This window comes from Podarcis liolepis (assembly GCF_965112155.1).
Source record: "Podarcis liolepis genome assembly, chromosome: 3".
Lineage (NCBI taxonomy): Eukaryota > Metazoa > Chordata > Lepidosauria > Squamata > Lacertidae > Podarcis > Podarcis liolepis.
Window position 1 is genome coordinate 109257454 of NC_139557.1, and position 21171 is coordinate 109278624.

Below are 21171 nucleotides of genomic sequence, written 5' to 3' on the forward strand. Positions count from 1 at the left end.
TCAGGCCCTGGCATTTCCAGGAAGGAGAGACCCCTTTCTTAAATCCTGGAGAGCTGTTGCCAATTATTGTAGGCAGTTCTGAGCTATATTTCTCCCTCCCAATAAAGCTTTCCTGGAGCTTGACTCTAAGATTCGTCTGCATTAGTGCTGTGTGTTGCATCCCTGGGCAAGGGATGTCCAAGGAGGCATGTTCCATGCCTTCTCCAGGCCACGTGGCAGAGGGGTTGCCAAAGATACCAGCTCACAACTGATCTGTACACCAGGTGTTATTCCAGAACAGCTGCCTCACAATATCCGCTTTTACCTCAGGCCCAGATTCCTCCCAATACCAGGTCCTTCAACAAACTTCTCCTTCCTGGGGGGTGCTTCAGCACAGCTCTTTCTTCCCAGTGCACAAGCATCCTATTTCCCAGGCTGGTCTCCTCAGGAGTAACTCCCAGGGATGGTCAGTTCCTCCCACAGTTGCCTCAGATTTCCTCTCCTGCCACGCCCTGTGTGTCCCTGTCTCAAGGGGGCCTCATTCCTGCTCTCTTTGACTTTTTATTTCCTCCTCGTCTTCAAGGACCTCCTTTTTCCATATGAACCTACCCAGACCCTGAGATCATCTTCTGAGGCTCTTCTTTGTGTACCTCCTCCAAGAGAGGCCTGGAGGATAGCAAGAGGAGAGCAGGCCTTTTCTGCAATGGCTCCCCATTTGCGAAATGCTCTCCCTAGGGAGGCCTGCCTGGTGCCTTCCTTATACACCTTTAGGCACCCGGCGGAAATGTTCCTCTTTAACCAGGCCTTTGGTTGATTGACATCCACTGCCCTGTTAAAAAGTGTTGGGGGGAAGGATTGTTGGGTTGTGTTTGTTTTATTTTGATTGTATGTTTTGTGTTTGTATATTGTGATTTTATCCTGTGAACCGCCCTGAGATCTGCGGGGATAGGGAAGTATACAAATTTAATAAATAATAATAACAATTCTGCCTTGGCAGCTGGGCTTCTTCTTTGCCACCAGGCCACCAATGGAGAGCCTCCTGGATTTTTGTCCCCTAGTTAGAGTCCCCAGACAATGCCCAAATGTGGTCTCCTCAGGAGTCATTGCCTGGTTGGTGCCTGGTGGTATGGCTAGTGGATTACTAGGGAAGTTTTTAATGTTTGATCTTTTATTGCTTTATTATTATTATTATTATTCTGTTGGGAGCTGCCCAGAGAGGCTGGGGAACCCCAGCCAGATGGGTAGGGTATAAATAAATTAATAATAATAATAATAATAATAATAATAATAATAATAATAATGACTGTTATTATTATTAAAGGCTGTCATAGAATTATAGAGCTGGAAGTGGCCCCTGGGTCATCTAGTCCAACCCCCCAGGAATCTTTTGTTCAACATGGGACTCGAACCCACATCCCTGAGATGAAGAGTCTCAGGCTTTACTGACCCAGCTAGGTCAGGTGCCACCAAAGGAGGCTGGCGAGCCCTGGCAGCCCCATACATGCTCTCAAAGTCCCACAGCTGAGGATGGGACATTGAACAAGAAAGTTCTGCCATGGATGCTTTCGTTGAGATTCCACAATTGGGGTTCCCTTCCAACTCTATGCGGGACGCAGGTGGCACTGTGGGTTAAACCACAGAGCCTAGGGCTTGCCGATCAGAAGGTCGGTGGTTCGAATCCCTGCGACGGTGTGAGCTCCCGTTGCTCAGTCCCTGCTCCTGCCAACCTAGCAGTTCAAAAGCACGTCAAAGTGCAAGTAGATAAATAGGTACCGCTCCGGTGGGAAGGTAAACGGCGTTTCCGTGTGCTGCTCTGGTTCTCCAGAAGCGGCTTAGTCATGCTGGCCACATGAACTGGAAGCTGTACGCCGGCTCCCTCGGCCAATAAAGCGAGATGAGCGCCGCAACCCCAGAGTCAATCACGACTGGACCTAATGGTCAGGGGTCCCTTTACCTTTACCTTTCCAACTCTATGCACAGAGGTATGAGGAGAATGCACTGGTGTTAAAGGTATTCCAGAGATGAATGCGAATTATAACCACACGCCTTTGGTTATTTTCCTTTAATTCCCCCTTTAAAAAACCCTGCCCCCCCCCCGTTTTTTTAAAATGCCACGAACACACGTTTTGTGGTCACGGGCATGCAAAACTCAATAAACATTTTATTTAAAAATAGAAAGTTTCTAGGTCCAGCCCTCTCCCACCCCACCGACCGTTCATCTCCAGCGAAACCTCCCCTCTGATTGACACCTCCCTCCCAGAGCGCCGGCAGCCGGCGGAGGGGCGAAAGGGGCCGGATGCTCGGCAGTTGGCTCGGGAAGCGACAGGGGGCGCGCGCGATCGGGCGTTAGGCGGTGGCCGCCGAGCTGCGAGAGGGCGAGGAGAGATGGCTCATGGCAACCCCGTGGTGAGGGCGAAAAGCTGGGGTGGGGGGCGGGGAATAGGGGGGAGAAGCTCAGCTTGGCTCAGGGAAGCGCCCAGGCACGTTTAGACCCTGGGCTTAGCCGGCTTACAAACATCCCCCCTTCCCTCTTAGGATTCTATTGCGCCTGGCTGTGTTTGGGGCTGTGTGTGTCCTTTTGCAGAGGGGGGTCCCCAAATTCCTTCCCTGGAGCAGACCCATTAAGAGGCTCTGGGTGGTACTTAAAAGAACCGCTCAATTGGGGGAGCAGAAAAAGTACATTTTTTCTTTTAAAGACGCACCCCCAGTCCTCTTGGCATTTAACTGAACCGAACCCCAAGAGATTGGCATCAAAGCACCCCGTGTTGGAGAGCTGCTATATATCACCTTTCTGTTGTGTTATGTTAGTATAAAGGTAAAGGGACCCCTGACCATTAGGTCCAGTCGTGACCGACTCTGGGGTTGTGGCGCTCATCTCGCTTTATTGTCCAAGGGAGCCGGCGTACAGCTTCTGGGTCATGTGGCCAGTATGACTAAGCCGCTTCTGGCGAACCAGAGCAGCGCACGGAAACGCTGTTTACCTTCCCGCCGGAGCGGTACCTATTTACCTACTTGCACTTTGACGTTCTTTTGAACTGCTAGGTTGGCAGGAGCAGGGACCGAGCAACGGGAGCTCACCCTGTTGCGGGGATTCGAACCACCAACCTTCTGATCAGCAAGCCCTAGGCTCTGTGGTTTAACCCACAGCGCCTCCCCCGTCCCATCATGTTAGCATAGGGCACCGTTAGTTGTATGCAGTTGCGGGTGAAGACCACCACCCGCCTTGATTTACATTGCTTTGAAAGGGATGGCTAGGAAGAACTAGTCAAGCTAATAATGGTCTCTTGGTGCACTTTAAAGCCAGGCTACTGTAGTGAAGCTTCCAAGTTTAGAGGCAGTCTACCTTTAAACCTCCATTTCCCCCTCTGGTGGGGAATGGGAAAGGCAGCCAGGGCAGGGCTGTTGTTTTCAGCTCCTGCTTCAGTGATTCCCAAAAGCATTTTGGGAAACAGGAATGCTGGATTGGTTGGAAGGTTCGGCCAACCCAGCAGCGTTACACTTTTGGTCTATATTTTACATCGTGGGGCTAATCCCTCGCCCTCCCCCAAATGTTGCTAATGGAGGTAGCCTGCAGCTACCTCTCCTTCCAAAGCCCTGGAACATTTTTGTTGTTGTTGTTGTTTAATCGTTTAGTCGTGTCCGACTCTTTGTGACCCCATGGACCGGAGCACGCCAGGCACTCCTGTCTTCCACTGCCTCCTGCAGTTTGGTCAAACTCATGCTGGTAGCTTCGAGAACAATGTCCCACCATCTCGTCCTCTGTCGCCCCCTTCTCCTTGTGCCCTCCATCTTTCCCAACATCAGGGTCTTTTCCAGGGAGTCTTCTCTTCTCATGAGGTGGCCAAAGTACTGGAGCCTCAGCTTCACGATCTGTCCTTCCAGTGAGCACTCAGGGCTAATTTCCGTGATAGAAGTTAGTGAAATTATGCACGGCACAGAGAAAGTGGACAAGAGATAGATAAACTTTATTCACATTAGCCAATGGCCATAGAAACATAAAACAAGCAATATATACAATTAAAAAGACAACAGTGGGTAAAAAGGAAAATCAGATGACCAAGATTATCGTTCAAATAGTGGCTCTTAATCTCATTGCACCCTTGATAAACCATTGCTGTTGTCTGATCATTTTGATCTGATAAAAGTAAGAACAATGTGGCCGCAGATGGGCGGCCTGGGATGGTAAGTAAGAGCGGGGTGATGATCTCATCCCTTAGATCTTTATAAAGGGGACAGGACACGAGAACACGAGCCACGGTTTCCAGATAAAGTGGACAAGAGAAAAGCTTGTCTCCCCCTCTCATAACACTAAAACTCACGGGCATCAAACGAAGCTGAGCGTTGGAAGATTCAGGACGGATAAAAGGAAAAGTTTTCCTCCCTGCATAGGACATAGTTAAACTTTGGAACTCACTTCCACAAGAGGCAGCGATGGCTGCCAGCTTATAAGAGGATTGGGCAAATTCATGGAGGAGAGGCTGTGCTCTGCGGAGGCAGTAAAGCTTTTGTGCAATGGGTCAGTGGTTGGTGGTCCGAGCCCACTTAGGGTTGGCTGTGAGCAGAATCCCTGCATTGCAGGGGGCTGGACTAGATGACCCCTGGAGATCCCTCCCAACTCTACAATTTTTTATTCTACTAGTTGCTGGGAACTGCAGGAGTGGAAAATGCTCTTGTGCTTAGCGGCTTCTGGCAGGTTTCCCAGAATCACCTGGCTGGTCACTGTGAGGACAGGATGATAGACTAGATGGGCCACTGGTCTAATCTAGCAGGCCATTCTAGGGACCTCAAGGGTCATCGAGTCCAACCCCCCACACTGCAGAATTCAGAATCGCCAAGAAGGGAGGTGGCACATTCCACTGTCTGTTGAACAGTTCAGCCTCCATTCATGACTGCCATGATGTCCTGAGCTACTCCAGAGCACGGATATTTTAGAAGAGCAAACTTATAAACCTGCTGTTTGAACAAAACCCACATGGAACATTTAATTCGAGGGGCTGTCACGCTTCAGACATTTATTTATTTTTGGTGTTAACTTTGTGCCGGGTTTTAAATTTGTCGATGCTACCCAAATTGTGAATGTGCTTATCTTAAAACTCAAGATCGGGAGATTACTCGCAAAGCTTCTGTTATTAGAATAAATGTTTTGTGGGCGTGTGCCTAACAGCACTAAACTAAGCCTGTGCTGAAATTAATGTCATGTATTTTCGGGGTAAATCTGACCTAGTTTGAAAGTCTTGAAATTTTAGAAATGACGATAACACAAGTTTGCATGTATTCTGGGGAAGTTTCCGAAGCTTTACATTTAAAGCATTTTTTTAAAAAAAAGAAGTGAGGAAAACAAGCTTAATGTTGTAAAGACATTTATTTGCTGGGAAATGTGGCAAAATGTGAAATTAATAGCCTGCTTTGCACGTCACACCAAGCCACACCATGACTTATTTTGAACGCATGGGGGCCTGGAGAGAAACTTATGTCCCCTTCACTCCCTCCTGGGTTGTTTTGCTTCAGTGCTGAACAGGTGTGGGGTTATGGCATTTGTATGGCTTGAGAGACAATGGAGTGCGCCTCTGGGGGTGAAGTCAAACTGCTCCATTAGCAGCACCAAAGTGACCTCCCTGGGGTGCAAGCCTGGGTGGTGTATATAATAATAATAATAATAATAATAATAATAATAATAATAATAATATTTTATTTATATCCCGCCCTCCCCAGCCGAAGCCGGGCTCAGAGCAGCTAACAACAATAAAATAATACAGCATTCTAAAATCAATTCATTCTAAAATCAATTCGAAATCAAATTAATGGCAACCATTGGGCTAGAGTGCTGTGAGGATTACCAAAGGAGGGGGGGTCAGACTGTGCCTTGGCCAAAGGCCTGGTGGAACAGCTCTGTCTTGCAGGCCCTGCGGAAGGATGTCAAGTCCCGCAGGGCCCTAGTCTCTTGTGACAAGAGCGTTCCACCAGATTGGGGCCACAGCCAAAAAAGCCCTGGCTCTAGTTGAGGCCAGCCTAACCGGGACCTCCGAGATGTTTTTGTTTGAAGACCGTAAGGTCCTCTGTGGGACATACCAGGAGAAGTATGGAAGTCCTGGGCTTCCCAGACAACAAGACCCTCCTCTTGGCCTCGCCGATGTGGCCCAAAGGAAAGCAGAGCAAGATGTGTTGCACCAGCTTGGCTGCAGGAGTTGCCAGGAGGACAAGTACAAAGCACTATCCAGCCATCTTAGGGACTCCAGATTTGTGTAGGGTTCACTGCTTAGCCTCTTCTCCTCCTCAAGATGTCATGCAGGGCAGAGGGTACAGCTTGTTCTTTGAGGTTTACTCCCGAAGCCTTTCTAATGAATGGGTATAGCCACAAGGCGGCGGAAGTTTAGGATCAGAGTTTTCCTTCTCCTGGACAGGCTACCTTGCCAGGCTGGCGAGCCCCATCGGCCCCTCATTTCCCTCGACAGCACGTGCAGAAATCACCTTCTTGACCATTGGATCCACTTCCGGTCTTGTTCGCTCAATCCTCTGGAGCCTGTCTTCACATGCAGGGAAACTCCCCAACTTGCTGAGGGTTTGAGACCAATAATAATACAGTGGTACCTGGGATGCGGGTGGCACTGTGGGTTAAACCACAGAGCCTAGGACTTGCCGATCAGAAGGTTGGCGGTTCGAATCCCCGCAATGGGTTGAGCTCCCATTGCTCGATCCCTGCTCCCGCCAACCTAGCAGTTCGAAAGCACAAAGTGCAAGTAGATAAATAGGTACCACTCTGGCGGGAAGGTAAACAGTGTTTCAGTGCACTGCTCTGGTTCGACCCAGAAGCTGCAAGCCGGTTCCCTTGCCCAATAAAGAGAGATGAGAGCCGCAACCCCAGAGTCGGACACAACTGGTCAGGGGTCCCTTTACCTTTACCTCGGGTTACAGATGCTTCAGGTTACAGATGCTTCAGGTTACAGACTCTGCTAACCCAGAAATAGTATCTCAGGTTAAGAACTTTGCTTCAGGATGAGAACAGAAATTGTCCGACACTGGCACGGCAGCAGTGGGAGGCCCCATTAGCTAAAGTGGTACCTCAGGTTAAGAACAGTTTCAGGTTAAGAACGGACCTCCAGAATGAATTAAGTTCTTACCCTGAAGTATCACTGTAGTAGTAGTTGTAGTAATAATAATAATAATAATAATAATAATAATAATAATAATAATAATAATAATTTTATTATTTGTATCCTGCCAATCTGACTTGGTTGCCTGAGCCACTCTGGACAGCTTCTAGCATATACAAAAACATAATCAAACATTAAACACTGAAAACTTCCCATCGGCTACCCTCACCTGGTTTAGCCAGGCAGTCAAAGCTGTTCCTGAGATAGGAGTCGCAGGTGGGAGCTGAGTGTAGGGTAGGGACCAAAGGTGGACAAACTACCCCAGAAGGAGCATGATGTACTCTCCACCAGAGGTAGTCCCACTCCCCTCACACCCACTACACCCCATACCCCATACCCCAGGTGTGGGGTTACTTTAACGTAACTGGGCATTTTGCACAGCCAAAGGAAAAGAACTGTGTTTACCTGCGCCAACTGCTTTGGAACGGACAGGGCAGAAATTGAATTGAGGCTGCAGTCCCGTGTACACTTATCTGGAAAGTGAAACACTATTGGGCACAGTGGGCCATGCATGCATAGAAGTGGAGAGGGCTCCTTTAAGAACACAGGAAGAGCTTGCTGGATCACAGTGTCCAGCCAGATTCCCCGGGGAGAAATTGGCAAGCAGGACCCGGGTGCAAGGCCACTCCCCCCCTCCTTTAGCACCCTGAGTGCTGCTGATCTTATTGAGATATACCTAGGACTCCTGAGACTTCACCAGCCATTGCCCATCCATGGGCAAACCCTTCTTTGCAGCCACGGTGGCCAGACCTGTGAATGTTTTGAAAGGGAAAATGGGAGATTCCTCAGTTCTGGATCCAAGGCAACTTCTTTAGTATCACAGAAGGGGTGAAGCTCAGTGGCGGAACACCTGGTTCGTATGCAGTAGGGCTCAATTTCATTCTCCAGAATCTCCAGGCAGGTTTGGGAGCACCCCGTCTGAAATCCCTGAGAGCTGCTGCTGCCGGCCAGTGTAGACATCATTGGGTTAGATATATGTCAGTGGTCCGACGTGGTGCAAGGCAGCATCTTCCTAGGTTCTCTCATGGAACTGCAGCACACAGAGACAGGGAGCCTCCTTTTAACTCTTTCCCCCCTCTGTGATTCATTGTGCCGCACAGCCTAAATTCTACAAATCGGTTATCGACGATGTGATTGAAGTTGTCCAGGATGTCTTTGCGGAAGAAGGGGTCGATGAGCAGGTCCTGAAAGAGCTGAAGAGGGTGAGTTGAATGGCTCTGGTTTGCAGTTTCCCCTCTCTCTCCTTCTCCCATTCCTAGTCTGGTCTGAGTAGCTTGTATTTCTGTTTCCTGCAGAAATGCCCAAACACTTTCCTTTGACACCAGTGGTGCAGTGGAGGGTGGGGCAGGGACAAAGCCCCGCCACTTATTTCACAGAATGGACTGTAGTAAGATCTCCTGGACCGCTATATGTCAATAGTGCCAAATAAATAAAAGAGAAATTCACTAGATAAGGCCAAATTAGTGAGCAAGCTGTTGAGATCCTCAAAACGCTTCAGCTCCTCATTACTATTCTACCACTGCATGCCACTGATTACCAGTTTAGTTCATATTTAGAGTTGACAGCATCTGTCTGTGTCACGGGGTGAAAGGGAGCCATATCTATCTTCATTTTTTAGTTAATGATGGGATGTGGAACTACCCCTAAAAATCAAAATTCCGGTTATTGGGTTCTGAAGTACACTCTGAGCTGAGTTTATGCTCTTGTGCTCTGTCTTGCGATTTCCTCACAAAGATCATGCTTCTGGTTCTGGCATACTTCCAAACGGGGACGGTCAGGACTTTTTTCCCCAGCCGAAACTTGCCAGAACTCAGTTTCAGCACCTCTCAGGTGGGCACCATTGCCTTTCTAAGAGAACAAGGGAGGTGTGTTCATGGTGAGTTCTGGCACATCTATTTCTAGAAAAATAGCACAGAGGATGGTTATTATAATCTTAGCTGCTCCCCGCTTTCTTGAATAGAGTCCAGGGATAGTGCAATGGTGTTTAGTTTCCTACAGATTTGAGAGGGAGCATGCACACCGGAATCTCTCTGTATTTCTATAATATTGGTTTGTTCACAAATATACCAGCAGAGCATAGTAGAAGCAAAAACGCCCCCCAAAGCAGGTAGCTTAATCACTGATCCTGCACCAGATCCCCTAAAAGCAACTAATACAGAGTCTTAAGGCCATGCCCCAGTTATTCAGATGACTTCCATGGAAAACTCAGCTCTTTGCTGTTCCTGGGTTTCACCCTGCAATTATTCATTAATGAACAATTATCACGCACCAGGTAATTATTTTAGCATAGCCATAGTGATAGGCCCACCCACAGTGACAGAGGAGGCCAAACTCAACAATATATAATGCCAACGAGTTATGTTAGATCCTGACAGGGAGTGGAAAAATCAGCTGGTTTAAATGAGATCTTTTCACCTTTATATGTGTGTGGTTTTATTATTCAAACCTCCTTTTCTTGCAGCGCTGGGAAACGAAAGTGATGCAGTCTAAAGCGACGGAAAGCTTCTTCCGCCACAGCCACCTTCCTCCCCAGTTCACCTTGCACCTGCCTCCCAACTTCCATCAAGCCCTGCAGACGACAACAGGTTGATGAACGGTCACTTTCTGCAGATACTGCACAGTGGTGGCTGTGGGTAGCTGATTGGGGAAGCGTACACCTGGCCTGCAGAAAACCCCTTGTTCAATCCTTGTATGTGATGGTTGTATGTGATGGCAGAGAAGGGCTGCCCCTCAGTAGAAAAGGCTGGGTTAGACCAGGCAGAGCCAACATGGTGCCCTCCATATTTGGCTTAATTCCAACTCTCATTGGCCCCAGCGTGGCTGTTGGTCAGGTATGATAGGAGCTGCAGTTTCCACTTTTAGTAATGGATACCTGCTTGGCAATAATACATTGCCAGGCACAGGCCACAGTCCTACACCACTGAGTCTGAACACTGAGCCTCTTGGGCTTGCGGATGAGAAAGTCGGTGGTTCGAATCCCCATGACAGGGTGAGCTCCCATTGCTTTGTCCCAGCTTCTGCCAACCTAGCAGTTTGAAAGCATCCCAGTGCAAGTAGATAAATAGATACTGCTGCGGTGGGAAGGTAAACAGTGTTTCCATGCGCCCTAGTTTCCGTCACAGTGTCCCGTTGTGCCAGAAGCGGTTTAGTCCTGCTGGCCACATGACCCAGAAAGCTGTCTGTGAACGAACACCAACTCCCTGAAAGCGAGATGAGCGCTGCACCCCATAGTCACCTTTGACTGGACTTCGCTGTCCGGGAGTCCTTTACCTTTTCCCCTGGGAGTAAGCCCCTTTGAAGAGAGTGGGGTTTATGTACAAACTGAGAGGCGTAGGAGTGCTCTAAATGAATTGCAGTCACAAGTCAAAGTGTGGTGCTGGCTTGATGACAGATTAAACAAAGAGAAGACTTGCGGCCTTATTGTAACACCAAGGGTGCTTCATGACTGTTGCTATTTTCGGGTGGGATTCAATCACGTACAAGCCAGTTTTCCAGTTGGGCAAATGTCGTGGATTGGGAGGTCTTGCGCAACAAGCTCACTTCTCCAAAAGGTTGGACTTTTTGCAAGAAGGAAAGTGAGGGGGGGAATGTGCTGGAAAGTGCGGGGTGATAATCTGCTTTGGTGCAACATCATATCACCTCCCTGCAGACAAATCAGAAGGAATGCTCATTAAATAGCCAGCATTGCCTAATCTCCCTGCAAACAAATTGTGATGGATGCTTAAGAAAGCGGTTGTCTGGGAACGCCCCCTGACGCCAGCCTCTCGCCTCTGCTGATTTTTTGTCAGGGCTTAATGGTGATGCATATGCAGTGGGAGGAATCACTGTGCAGGAGAATTCAAAACTTTACATGAAGCCCTTGTGACATTTGTTATTTAAACGATATTCCTTTAGGTGCTGCTGCCGGCAGAGGAATTCAACAGTTTGCTACATCAGCAGTGGCGGCGTCCGAACTTGTATGTAGACTTAGCATTGCCTTATGATTTTTCTTATCCCCTCAAAGGCAAAAACCTTAAATTCTGTATCAGTATCAACGTTTCCCAGTTCAACAATCTTTGGTGATGATAAATAGCCTTGCAAAATGCCAATTGTAATCAAGCAATCAGCATTCATATTGCAAACACCGGTAATTATAGAGATGCCCAGTCCGTTTTTAAAGAGTTTCCTATCGATTGGGGATGGGGACGACAACCATTACGCTACTTTTGTCTGCCATCCTAAACCCAATTGTAGACGCGGCCTTCTCTTGGTACATTTGAGATTGGTTTCCCTTATTTCATTTATTGTATTAATTTAATAGCTTGTCTCCTAAAAGCATCTGAAAGCAACTTGCCATTTATGTATTGAATTGATGCTTTTGCTAGGCTTGTCTGTACGATGGATTGGGTCCAGGCTTGCACATCACAGACTCCCGCCGGTGCTAGAGGAAGACAGCAGGCAGTGATTTTTGTCAATTTTGTCTCCCCCTGCAGCCCCTTGGAAAAACTGTCCCATAGGGTTGTGGGGGACAGCCTGGGAGGTGGTGCTTGTTGCTGCAAAGCAAAGAGGAGTTAGGAGAAAACCAGAACACCCCTTCTAGATCCTGTCTCTCCATGTGAATGGATGGAGGCTTCCAGTCACAGATGTGCAAGTCTGGATACAATCTGCCCTCTGATAACGTACTCAGGAGGATAATTGGCAGTAGCAGAGTGGGCAACTTCTTACAGCCCAAGGGCTGCATTTTGGACAACTTTCCCAAGGCCAAACACTAGCACCAGAGGCAAAAGTGGGAAGAGCAACAAATGTAAAACCCAACTTTCTACAGTGGGATCATTTCTACATTACCCTCCTGCAACATGCCCTGGGTGTGTGTCTGGAGGTGGATGGCAGCTAACGATTTAAGGTTGAATCCCAACAAGACAGAAGTACGGTGACGGACAGGTGTGGAGGACTCCCTGGTCCTGAATGGGGCAACTGTGCCCCTGAAGGATCAGGTGCGCAGCCTGGGAGTCATTTTGGATTCACAGCTGTCCATGGAGGTGCAGGTCCGGGGCAGCTGTCTACCAGCTCCATCTGGTACACAGGCTGAGACCCTACCTACCCACACACTGTCTTGCCAGAGTGGTGCATGCTCTGGTTATCTCCCACTTGGACTACTGCAAAGCACTCTGTGTGGGGCTGCCTTTGAAGGTGACCCAGAAACTACAACTAATCCAGAATGCAGCAGCTAGACTGGTGACTGGGAGCGGCTACCAGGACCCTATAACATCGGTCTTGAAAAACCTACATTGTTTCCCGGTGCATTTTCAAGCACAATTCAAAGTGCTTTACAGCCCTAAATGGCCTCGGCCCAGTATACCTGAAGGAGTGTCTCCACCCCCATTGCTCAGGCCGGACACTGAGGTCCTCCTCCAAGGGTCTTCTGGCAGTTCCCTCACTATGAGAAGTGAAGTTACAGGGAGCCAGGCAGAGGGCCTTCTCAGCAGTGGTTCCCTCCCTTGTGGAATGTCCTCCCATTAGATGTCAAGGGGACATACTACTTTTAGAAGACATCTGAAGGCAGCCCTATATGGGGAGGTTTTTAATGTTTGATGTTTTATTATGCATTTATATGTGTTGGTTGCTGCCCAGGGTATCTGGGGCAACCCACCCAGATGGGCAGAATATAAATAATAAAATAATAAAATTTACTGCTACTGCTACTACTATTTAGCAAAGCACTTAGGAGGCACCCCAAGCCGCCAAGCCCTGTCTAGACTTGTTCTGCATCTGCTGTAGCTTCAAGGGGGAACTGGGGAAGTGTTTCAGGGCTACAGAAACACAACTGACTGTTGCCAGACGAAAACCAGGCAACATATGATGAGCTGGCAGATTGAACAAACTGAAAATCAGGAGGAGAGTTGGCCAAGGCTGCAAGATCTGGAGGGCACTGGGACAGGAAAGGCTGATGCAAGGATATGTCCTTCAAAGGACCCTGGAATTCTTATACACTAATGCAGAGCTTTATTTTTCAGAGTGACCAAGATTAGAGTGCCCAGATAACAATGTGACATTCCACAAATTCTCCAGTGACTAAACAGCTAGTTGCTACAGTATTGCGGAGCACTTTGCAATTGCTACAGCAGGCAGGAAAATCCCTGAGTGGTCCATCAAGACCCTCAGCCATGTTCAAGTGATCCATTATGGGGAGGCGGGGATGTTTTAGAGATGCTGGAACAGAACATGGGCTGCGATCTGCAAAATCTAACTGAATTTTCCTGATGGGCTTCCTTTCACTTCAGGGCAGCTCCAGGTCTGCCGGTACAATCTTCACCCTGCCTTCGGGCTTCGCCTATCCCATCCAAATACCCGCTGGCGTGACTCTGCAGACGGCTTCTGGTAAGCAGAGCAGGTGCAGGCTTGGAACATGGTTGATACAGTTGGCAGGGTTTGAATAAGTGTGCGAGGAAGACTGCGAGGATTTTGCAATGCGGAAGTTGGCTGTTGATAAGCTTTAAGGGTAAAGACTGCACCACAAAATAACAACAGGACTGTTGCACGGTGCTTCCAGGCTGCTACTGGTTTTGGGTGGGATTCAGTTGCATCCCAAGAAATTCAGGTTTGCACAATGAAAGCTGATCCTAGACTCATGGAATCGTAGATCATAGAATTGTAGAGTTGGAAGGCAGGAACCTCAACTAAATCATCCATGACCGATGGCCATCCAACTTCTGTTTAAGAACTTCTAAGGAAGGAGAGTCCTCCACCTTCCAAGGGAGTGGTCCACTGTCAAACAGCTCTTATTGTCAGAAAGTTCTTCCTGAGGTTTAGTTGGAATCCATTTTCTTATAACTTGAATCCATTGGTTCAGGTTCTTCCTTCTGGAGCAAGAGGAAACAAGCTTGCCCCACCCCCCTTCTTCTTCTTCTTCTTCTTCTTCTTCTTCTTCTTCTTCTTCTTCTATCACTCGTAGTCGAGTAAGATTGTCTTCCATAAACATGGTCTTAACAGTGAGTCCATAAGTGACTGTGGAGGCCAATTCAGGATTCATACATCCTTCCACAGTGGGGGCATAGGTTTCCCGGCGGGAGTTGATCACGGTGAGGATTTGCCAAGCGTTCCTTCCTCTTAGCACGTCTCTCCCTTTTGTCCTGAGTTTGAGCATCTTCAAAGCCCATGACACCTTTGGTAAAGGCTGTTCTCCAATTGGAGCGCTCACAGGCCAGGGTTTCCCAGTTGTCAGTGTTTATACTACATTTTTAAAGATTTGCCTTGAGAGAGTCTTTAAACCTCATTTGTTGACCACCAGCATCACACTTCCCATTTTTAAGTTCAAAATAGAGTAGTTGCTTTCGAAGATGATAATCAGGTATTTGCACAACATGGCCAGTCCAACGAAGGTGATGTTGAAGAATCATTCCTTTGACACTGGTGATCTTTGCTTCTTCCAGTACACTGGCATTAGTTTGCCCTCCATCATCCATGTAACAGCTCTCATCTACCTGGCTCTTCTAGATCAACCCCAGATTATGGCTTGAAGGCACATGAAGTCACTATCTGGTTGAAGCTAAGCAGGTCTGGTTGGTTAGTGCCTGGATGAAGTACTATCTGGGAACTGCATGTGTGTTCCATGATGGAAGAAAGGGAGGATATAAACGTAAGGTTTTTGTTTGTTTTTAATTGAGGAAAAGAAAAAAGACCTGGAGGGCCCCAGGTGGACCATGTATGTGTTTACGTGTCCGAGCACGATTCAAAGTGTTGGTGCTAACCTTTAAAGCCCTAAATGGCCTCGGTCCTGTATACCTGAAGGAGCGTCTCCACCCCCATCATTCAGCCCGGACACTGAGATCCAACGCCAAGGGCCTTCTGGCGGTTCCCTCATTGCGAGAAGTGAGGCTACAGGGAACCAGACAGAGGGCCTTCTCGGTAGTGGCGCCCGCCCTGTGGAACGCCCTCCCATCAGATGTCAAAGAGAAACAATTACCTGACATTCAGAAGACATCTTAAGGCAGCCCTGTTCAGGGAAGTTTTTAATATGTAACGCTGTACTGTTTTTAACACTTGATTGGGAGCCGCCCAGAGTGGCTGGGGAAACTCAGCCAGATGGGCGGGGTATAAATAATAAATTATTATTATTATTATTATTATTATTATTATTATTATTATTATTATTATTATTATTTACGTGTGTTTAACACTCTGTTAACTGCAATGTTGAACTGACTGTTGATGGATGAAACTTTGTGGGAGGGAAAAAGCTGAATGGCAGTAGAACTGGCAAACCAAGGAATTTGGCCCACCTCTGGCTCTCTTCCCAAGCAGTTCTGATTGGCCATTGAGGGAGACAGGCCTACTCACAATGTTCAGTTTCTCTTTCTTAGGGCAGCTGTATAAAGTCAACATGCCGGTGGTGGTCACCCAGGCCCCGGGAGGTGCAACTGTCCTCCAGAATCCAGTTCAGCAAATATTCCAACAGCTCGGGCGGCAGCCCTCAGGAGCTCAGCCTGCCGCCGCTGGTGCCATGCCGGTGAACGCCTCTTCTCATCAGGCACCCAGTGAAAACCTGCAGGCCCTGAATCCTGCTGTATCTCAGCAAGTGGGAATAGAAGAGAAGACCTTGCCTGCTGCTGCCATGCAGGAAGCTATTGGGAGTCATGGGAAAGCTGCAGTGGGAGCTCTGGTAAGAGAGCAACCAACCAGCTCCCTGGAGACCCTTCCAAATTCAGTTGTTCTTGACTTGAAATTATCGGAAGCACGCTGCCCTACAGTGGCCACAGAAGCGACGGCAGGAAGCTCTCCCAGTGGGTCAGAATTGCCAGTCAATCTTGAGCAGCCGCTGGATCCCAACGATATAATTGAGCTGATAATTATGGGCAACGAGTTGGACGACAGCACTCTCCTGTCTGATGAAGCCAACCTCTCCTTTTCTGAAGAGGTAATTCTTTCATTTTCAAGCAGGGACAGAGTCTAACAACATCTGGTGGGCCACAGGTTACCTACTTTCTTTTGAAGGATTTCTTTCCATCTTTCTTCAGTTCAAAACTGCTTGCAAATGTGATTTTTAAAATGTAGCAGAATGTAGGATGTGTGCAGAATTGTGAAATAAGCATGCTCTTGGGTATTTACCCTATTCTTCCCATTTAAAATTGAGAATGAGGTACTTAAAGGAGCTGGCATGCACCCCTAAGGGGGATTAAATTAGCTGTTCCTACCAGTGGAAGCTGAACAAAGACTAAACAAGTGCAGTGAGTATTCGCCACTCCTCCCATGCCCCCAAATTGTATATGTGGGGGTCTGGAACAGCAGAGGTGGGGCAGAGAAGGGAGATTGTTCCATCGCATAAGCAGAAATACTTATGCTGATGGAGTGATCTGCTTAGCACTACCCTGAATTATTCCCATTGCTGGTTTTTATTATTATTATTATTATTATTATTATTATTATTATTATTGACTACTTTCTGAAGATACACTGAAACAGAAGTTGCCAGATCCTTCTATATAGTGAGAAGGTGGGGAGGGGTGTTACTCAGAAGGGTGGTGGGAATGGGAGATAGGCAGATAGCTGGGAGAGCCTGTTGACGACTCTTAACGACTGTAATAGGTCTTACAGGAAAAGGCAAGGGGTGAGAAGGTGAGAAATGGTATAGTCATGTATAGTGAGATAAGAATCCAATGTCTTTGTTCAACCCAGGTTTTTCCATTGTTTTGAGTTTGGTAATGAGTTGTAATTCAGCAGCTTCTCTTTCCAGTCTGTTTCTGAAATTCCTTTGTAGTAAAACAGCTACTTTGAGATCTTGTATAGAATGTCCTGGGAGATTGAAGTGTTCTCCTACTGGTTTCTCTGTTTTGTGATTCTTGATGTCAGATTTATGTCCGTTTATTCTTTGGCGTAAGGTTTGGCCTGTTTGTCCAATATAGAGAGCTGAAGGACACTGTTGGCATTTGATGGCATACACAATGTTAGACGATGAGCAATTAAATAGTCCCGAGATGGTATGTGTGATGTTGTTGGGGCCAGTAATGGTGTTGTCCGGGTGTATGTGGCAGCAAAGTTGGCATCTGGGTTTATTGCAGGCTCTGGTGCCAGTGTCTGTGTTAAGTCTGGTTGTGGTATTATTGTGGGTTAGGAGTTGTTTAAGATTGGGTGGCTGTCTGTAGGCAATGAAAGGTCTTCCTCCCAGAGCTTGAGAAAGAGGACTGTCATTGTCCAGGAGAGGTTGTAGATCTCTGATGATGCGTTGTACTGTTTTAACTTGGGAGCTGTATGTGATACCGCAAACCAACTGACCGACAAACATATCTACATGCCTCCAGCTACCATCCCAAACATACCAAACAGTCCATTGTATACAGCCAGGCACTACGTTACAGCCGCATCTGTTCCAACTCTACAGACAGAGACTCTCACCTAAGAGATCTACAGCAAACCTTCTCAGAACTAAAATACCCAGCAGATGAAGTTAGACAACAGATCAACAGAGCCAGACTGATACCCAGAGAGAACTTGCTGCAAGACAGACCCAAAAAAGAAAATAACAGAACACCTCTAGTCATCACATACAGCTCCCAAGTTAAAACAGTACAACGCATCATCAGAGATCTACAACCTCTCCTGGACAATGACAGTCCTCTTTCTCAAGCTCTGGGAGGAAGACCTTTCATTGCCTACAGACAGCCACCCAATCTTAAACAACTCCTAACCCACAATAATACCACAACCAGACTTAACACAGACACTGGCACCAGAGCCTGCAATAAACCCAGATGCCAACTTTGCTGCCACATACACCCGGACAACACCATTACTGGCCCCAACAACATCACACATACCATCTCGGGACTATTTAATTGCTCATCGTCTAACATTGTGTATGCCATCAAATGCCAACAGTGTCCTTCAGCTCTCTATATTGGACAAACAGGCCAAACCTTACGCCAAAGAATAAACGGACATAAATCTGACATCAAGAATCACAAAACAGAGAAACCAGTAGGAGAACACTTCAATCTCCCAGGACATTCTATACAAGATCTCAAAGTAGCTGTTTTACTACAAAGGAATTTCAGAAACAGACTGGAAAGAGAAGCTGCTGAATTACAACTCATTACCAAACTCAAAACAATGGAAAAACCTGGGTTGAACAAAGACATTGGATTCTTATCTCACTATACATGACTATACCATTTCTCACCTTCTCACCCCTTGCCTTTTCCTGTAAGACCTATTACAGTCGTTAAGAGTCGTCAACAGGCTCTCCCAGCTATCTGCCTATCTCCCATTCCCACCACCCTTCTGAGTAACACCCCTCCCCACCTTCTCACTATATAGAAGGATCTGGCAACTTCTGTTTCAGTGTATCTGAAGAAGTGTGCATGCACACGAAAGCTCATACCAAGAACTAACTTAGTTGGTCTTTAAGGTGCTATTGGAAGGAATTTTTTTATTTTGACTATGGCAGACCAACACGGCTACCTATCTACTACTTTCTGAAGGTTTTTTTAAAAATGAGTGTATGCTTGTGGAATAGTTTCATTTCATTTCGATTTATCTTCGTAAATTTTCAATGATTGAAAGCTGGGAGGAGGCTCTTAGATTCCTCCTAAGCCCCGCTCCTAGGTTTGACCTTGGGAAGTTGACACGAATAATAGTTGTCATGCATCTTTTATGTGAGCACGCTTATGTCTGAATTGATCTTGTGAGCCTCTCTCATAGACAGAAGGGCAAGGCTTCAGAAGTAGTGTGGTGGGCATTTGTTTGTGAGGAAATGCTCCCATGTCTTCAGTGTATTGCACATCTTCCTTCCAGCTAGAGACTAGCGTGCAGATGGAAGCTGATCTGCAGACCCAGAAGGATATTGCCAATAATATCGAAGAGATAATTCAGCTGGATGGAACAGGTGATGTTTCTCCCAAGGCAGAAATAGAAAGCCCAAGATATGGGGAAGATGAGGAACTTGTGGGCATCATTGATGCTGAAGATCTGAAGGTCCTGGATGAGGAAGAGGAAGAAGACGGTGAAAACAGTACCTCAGACAATCAATCTCTTAGCAGCAGTAGTGATGTGGATGAACCCTCGGTTGACATAATTGAGGAGGTAAAGCTTTCGATTCACTTGAAAATGACTTTCTTTTCACATCTGTGGGTGAGGCTGAAACTACACATGATGTAAACTGCTTTCAGTTTCCTTTTTCTTTTTACAGTCAAGCAGTGTATTAATTTTATGAAATAGATAAATGGCAGGAATCAGAGAGCAATTTCGAGGACCAAAATGGGGAAGATATTACATCTTTATTCTTGTTTTGTTACTTGTGGACTTTGATGCCAATCCAGATTTGGGCACTTTGAGTCTTTGATACTCACTTGCATGCCATCCAGTTACATGATCTGCACTGCAGACATGAGCAATTGTAATGCACCTGTTGGGGCGATGGCACCGATGAAAAATGTCTCTCCCCCTTTCATTCTTTTCCTGCATGAAAAGTCACGCTCTGCCCTGTAGATTGCCCCACCTGTTTTGCACATGCAGAAACTGAGATGGAGACATCCTCTGTGTTACAACAAACACGTCCTATGGCAGTATTTTGTGGTGGTTCCTCATAACACTTCCTCAAAATTCCAGATATACTTGCACATCCCAGAATGGCCACTATATCAGCCCTTTGTGTTCTTGGAAGGCTGTTACCATAACAGAGTTGACCAGTTCTTCTTGTTGTTTAAGAAACATAGTTCAATGCCAATCAGGAAAACAAAACTTTTCCCTTTTTAGGATCCTTTAAATTCTGGGGACGATGTCAGTGAGCAGGAGACACCAGATGTATTTGACACCGATAACATAATTGTATGCCAGTATGACAAGGTACAGTGAAGAATGCTTGCTAGCTAAATGGGCCTTTACAATTTAAGTCCTCTCAGCCCTGTTAAATGTTTGGGGAAAATGTAGCTGCCTCCCTCTTTCACATCTAACACAGACCTGGGTTTGCCATGCAGTGAGTTTTTCCACAGGCAGCCGCACCAATCATGTTTCCCTGTTGAAAGTTCCTGTATGATGCATTTACACTTTGTGTCTTAAGTAAAATAACTTAGATATGTACTGAAACAAAAAAATGTGGGAAGTGGATCTAGAAATAAATTAAGACTTTTATTTGCTTTGGGGAGGGATATGGACTGCAAATCCCACCAGTCTTTTCCATTAGCCATCTTGGCTGGAGCTGATGGGAACTGCATATGGGAGCTGCCTAGTGGGTGGAAAGGAGTGGAGTTTCCCTGGAAAAAGGTGTGGCTGTCTGGAATCCTGAACAGCTCCCTGCCTTGCAAGGTTGCTTGTTCCACATGTAAGCTACATTTTAAGTGTGCAGTGTAGATATTTCTGAGTGCTTCTGCTTGTAGTACATGAATTGTTTTTAAATGTTCAATATTTCCCATTGCTTACCAAAGAAAGCAACTGTTATTTTAGTGGGATTTAAAGGCCCCAGCATACTGCTTTTTGTTTTTTACCAGGTTCAGCGGAGTAAGAACAGATGGAAGTTCTACTTGAAAGACGGTGTGATGTGCTTTGGGGGAAAGGACTACGTTTTTTCCAAAGCCATTGGAGATGCAGAATGGTGAAATGTACAAAAATATCCAGAGTGTTTTTGGTTATTTGTGTGCAACGTTCAGTAAGAATATACTGAAATGCTTGCCTTCCGAAATGTGAAATACAGCAATGTGAAAAGAGACTTCACATGAAAAACACATGTAAAAAATGAATAAATCCTACGTAAAACAGTGATTGTTCATTGACCAGCTTTGCCTTTTGTGTACACAGACAAATGTGGGTTATGCGGCTCGCTTAGCGCATCTGTTTGTGGCATCCCTGTTCTCTGATGCTAACCAAATCTCCAAGCCACCTTGAGTTATGGAAGGCACTGTAACTTGGGGGCCTTGAGCCTCCCAGCAGTCAAAGCTTGTTGTTGTTGTTTAGTCGTTTAGTCGTGTCCGACTCTTCGTGACCCCATGGACCAGAGCACGCCAAGCACTCCTGTCTTCCACTGCCTCCCGCCGTTTGGTCAAACTCATGTTCGTAGCTTCGAGAACATTGTCCA

The 21171-nt window shown here is 46.7% G+C and overlaps 1 protein-coding gene across 1 annotated transcript; it reads left to right on the plus strand.

The window, feature by feature from the left end:
* The first annotated feature begins 2255 nt into the window (after positions 1-2255).
* On the plus strand, positions 2256-20858 carry GTF2A1L (general transcription factor IIA subunit 1 like). The gene is made up of 9 exons (XM_083494606.1): positions 2256-2385; positions 8231-8332; positions 9592-9715; positions 11025-11086; positions 13391-13487; positions 15470-16023; positions 18897-19184; positions 19857-19946; positions 20588-20858. Exons 1-9 carry the CDS (start codon positions 2365-2367, stop codon positions 20693-20695), a joined length of 1446 nt encoding a protein of 481 aa, XP_083350732.1. The 5' UTR covers positions 2256-2364; the 3' UTR covers positions 20696-20858.
* The last annotated feature ends 313 nt before the right edge of the window (positions 20859-21171 follow it).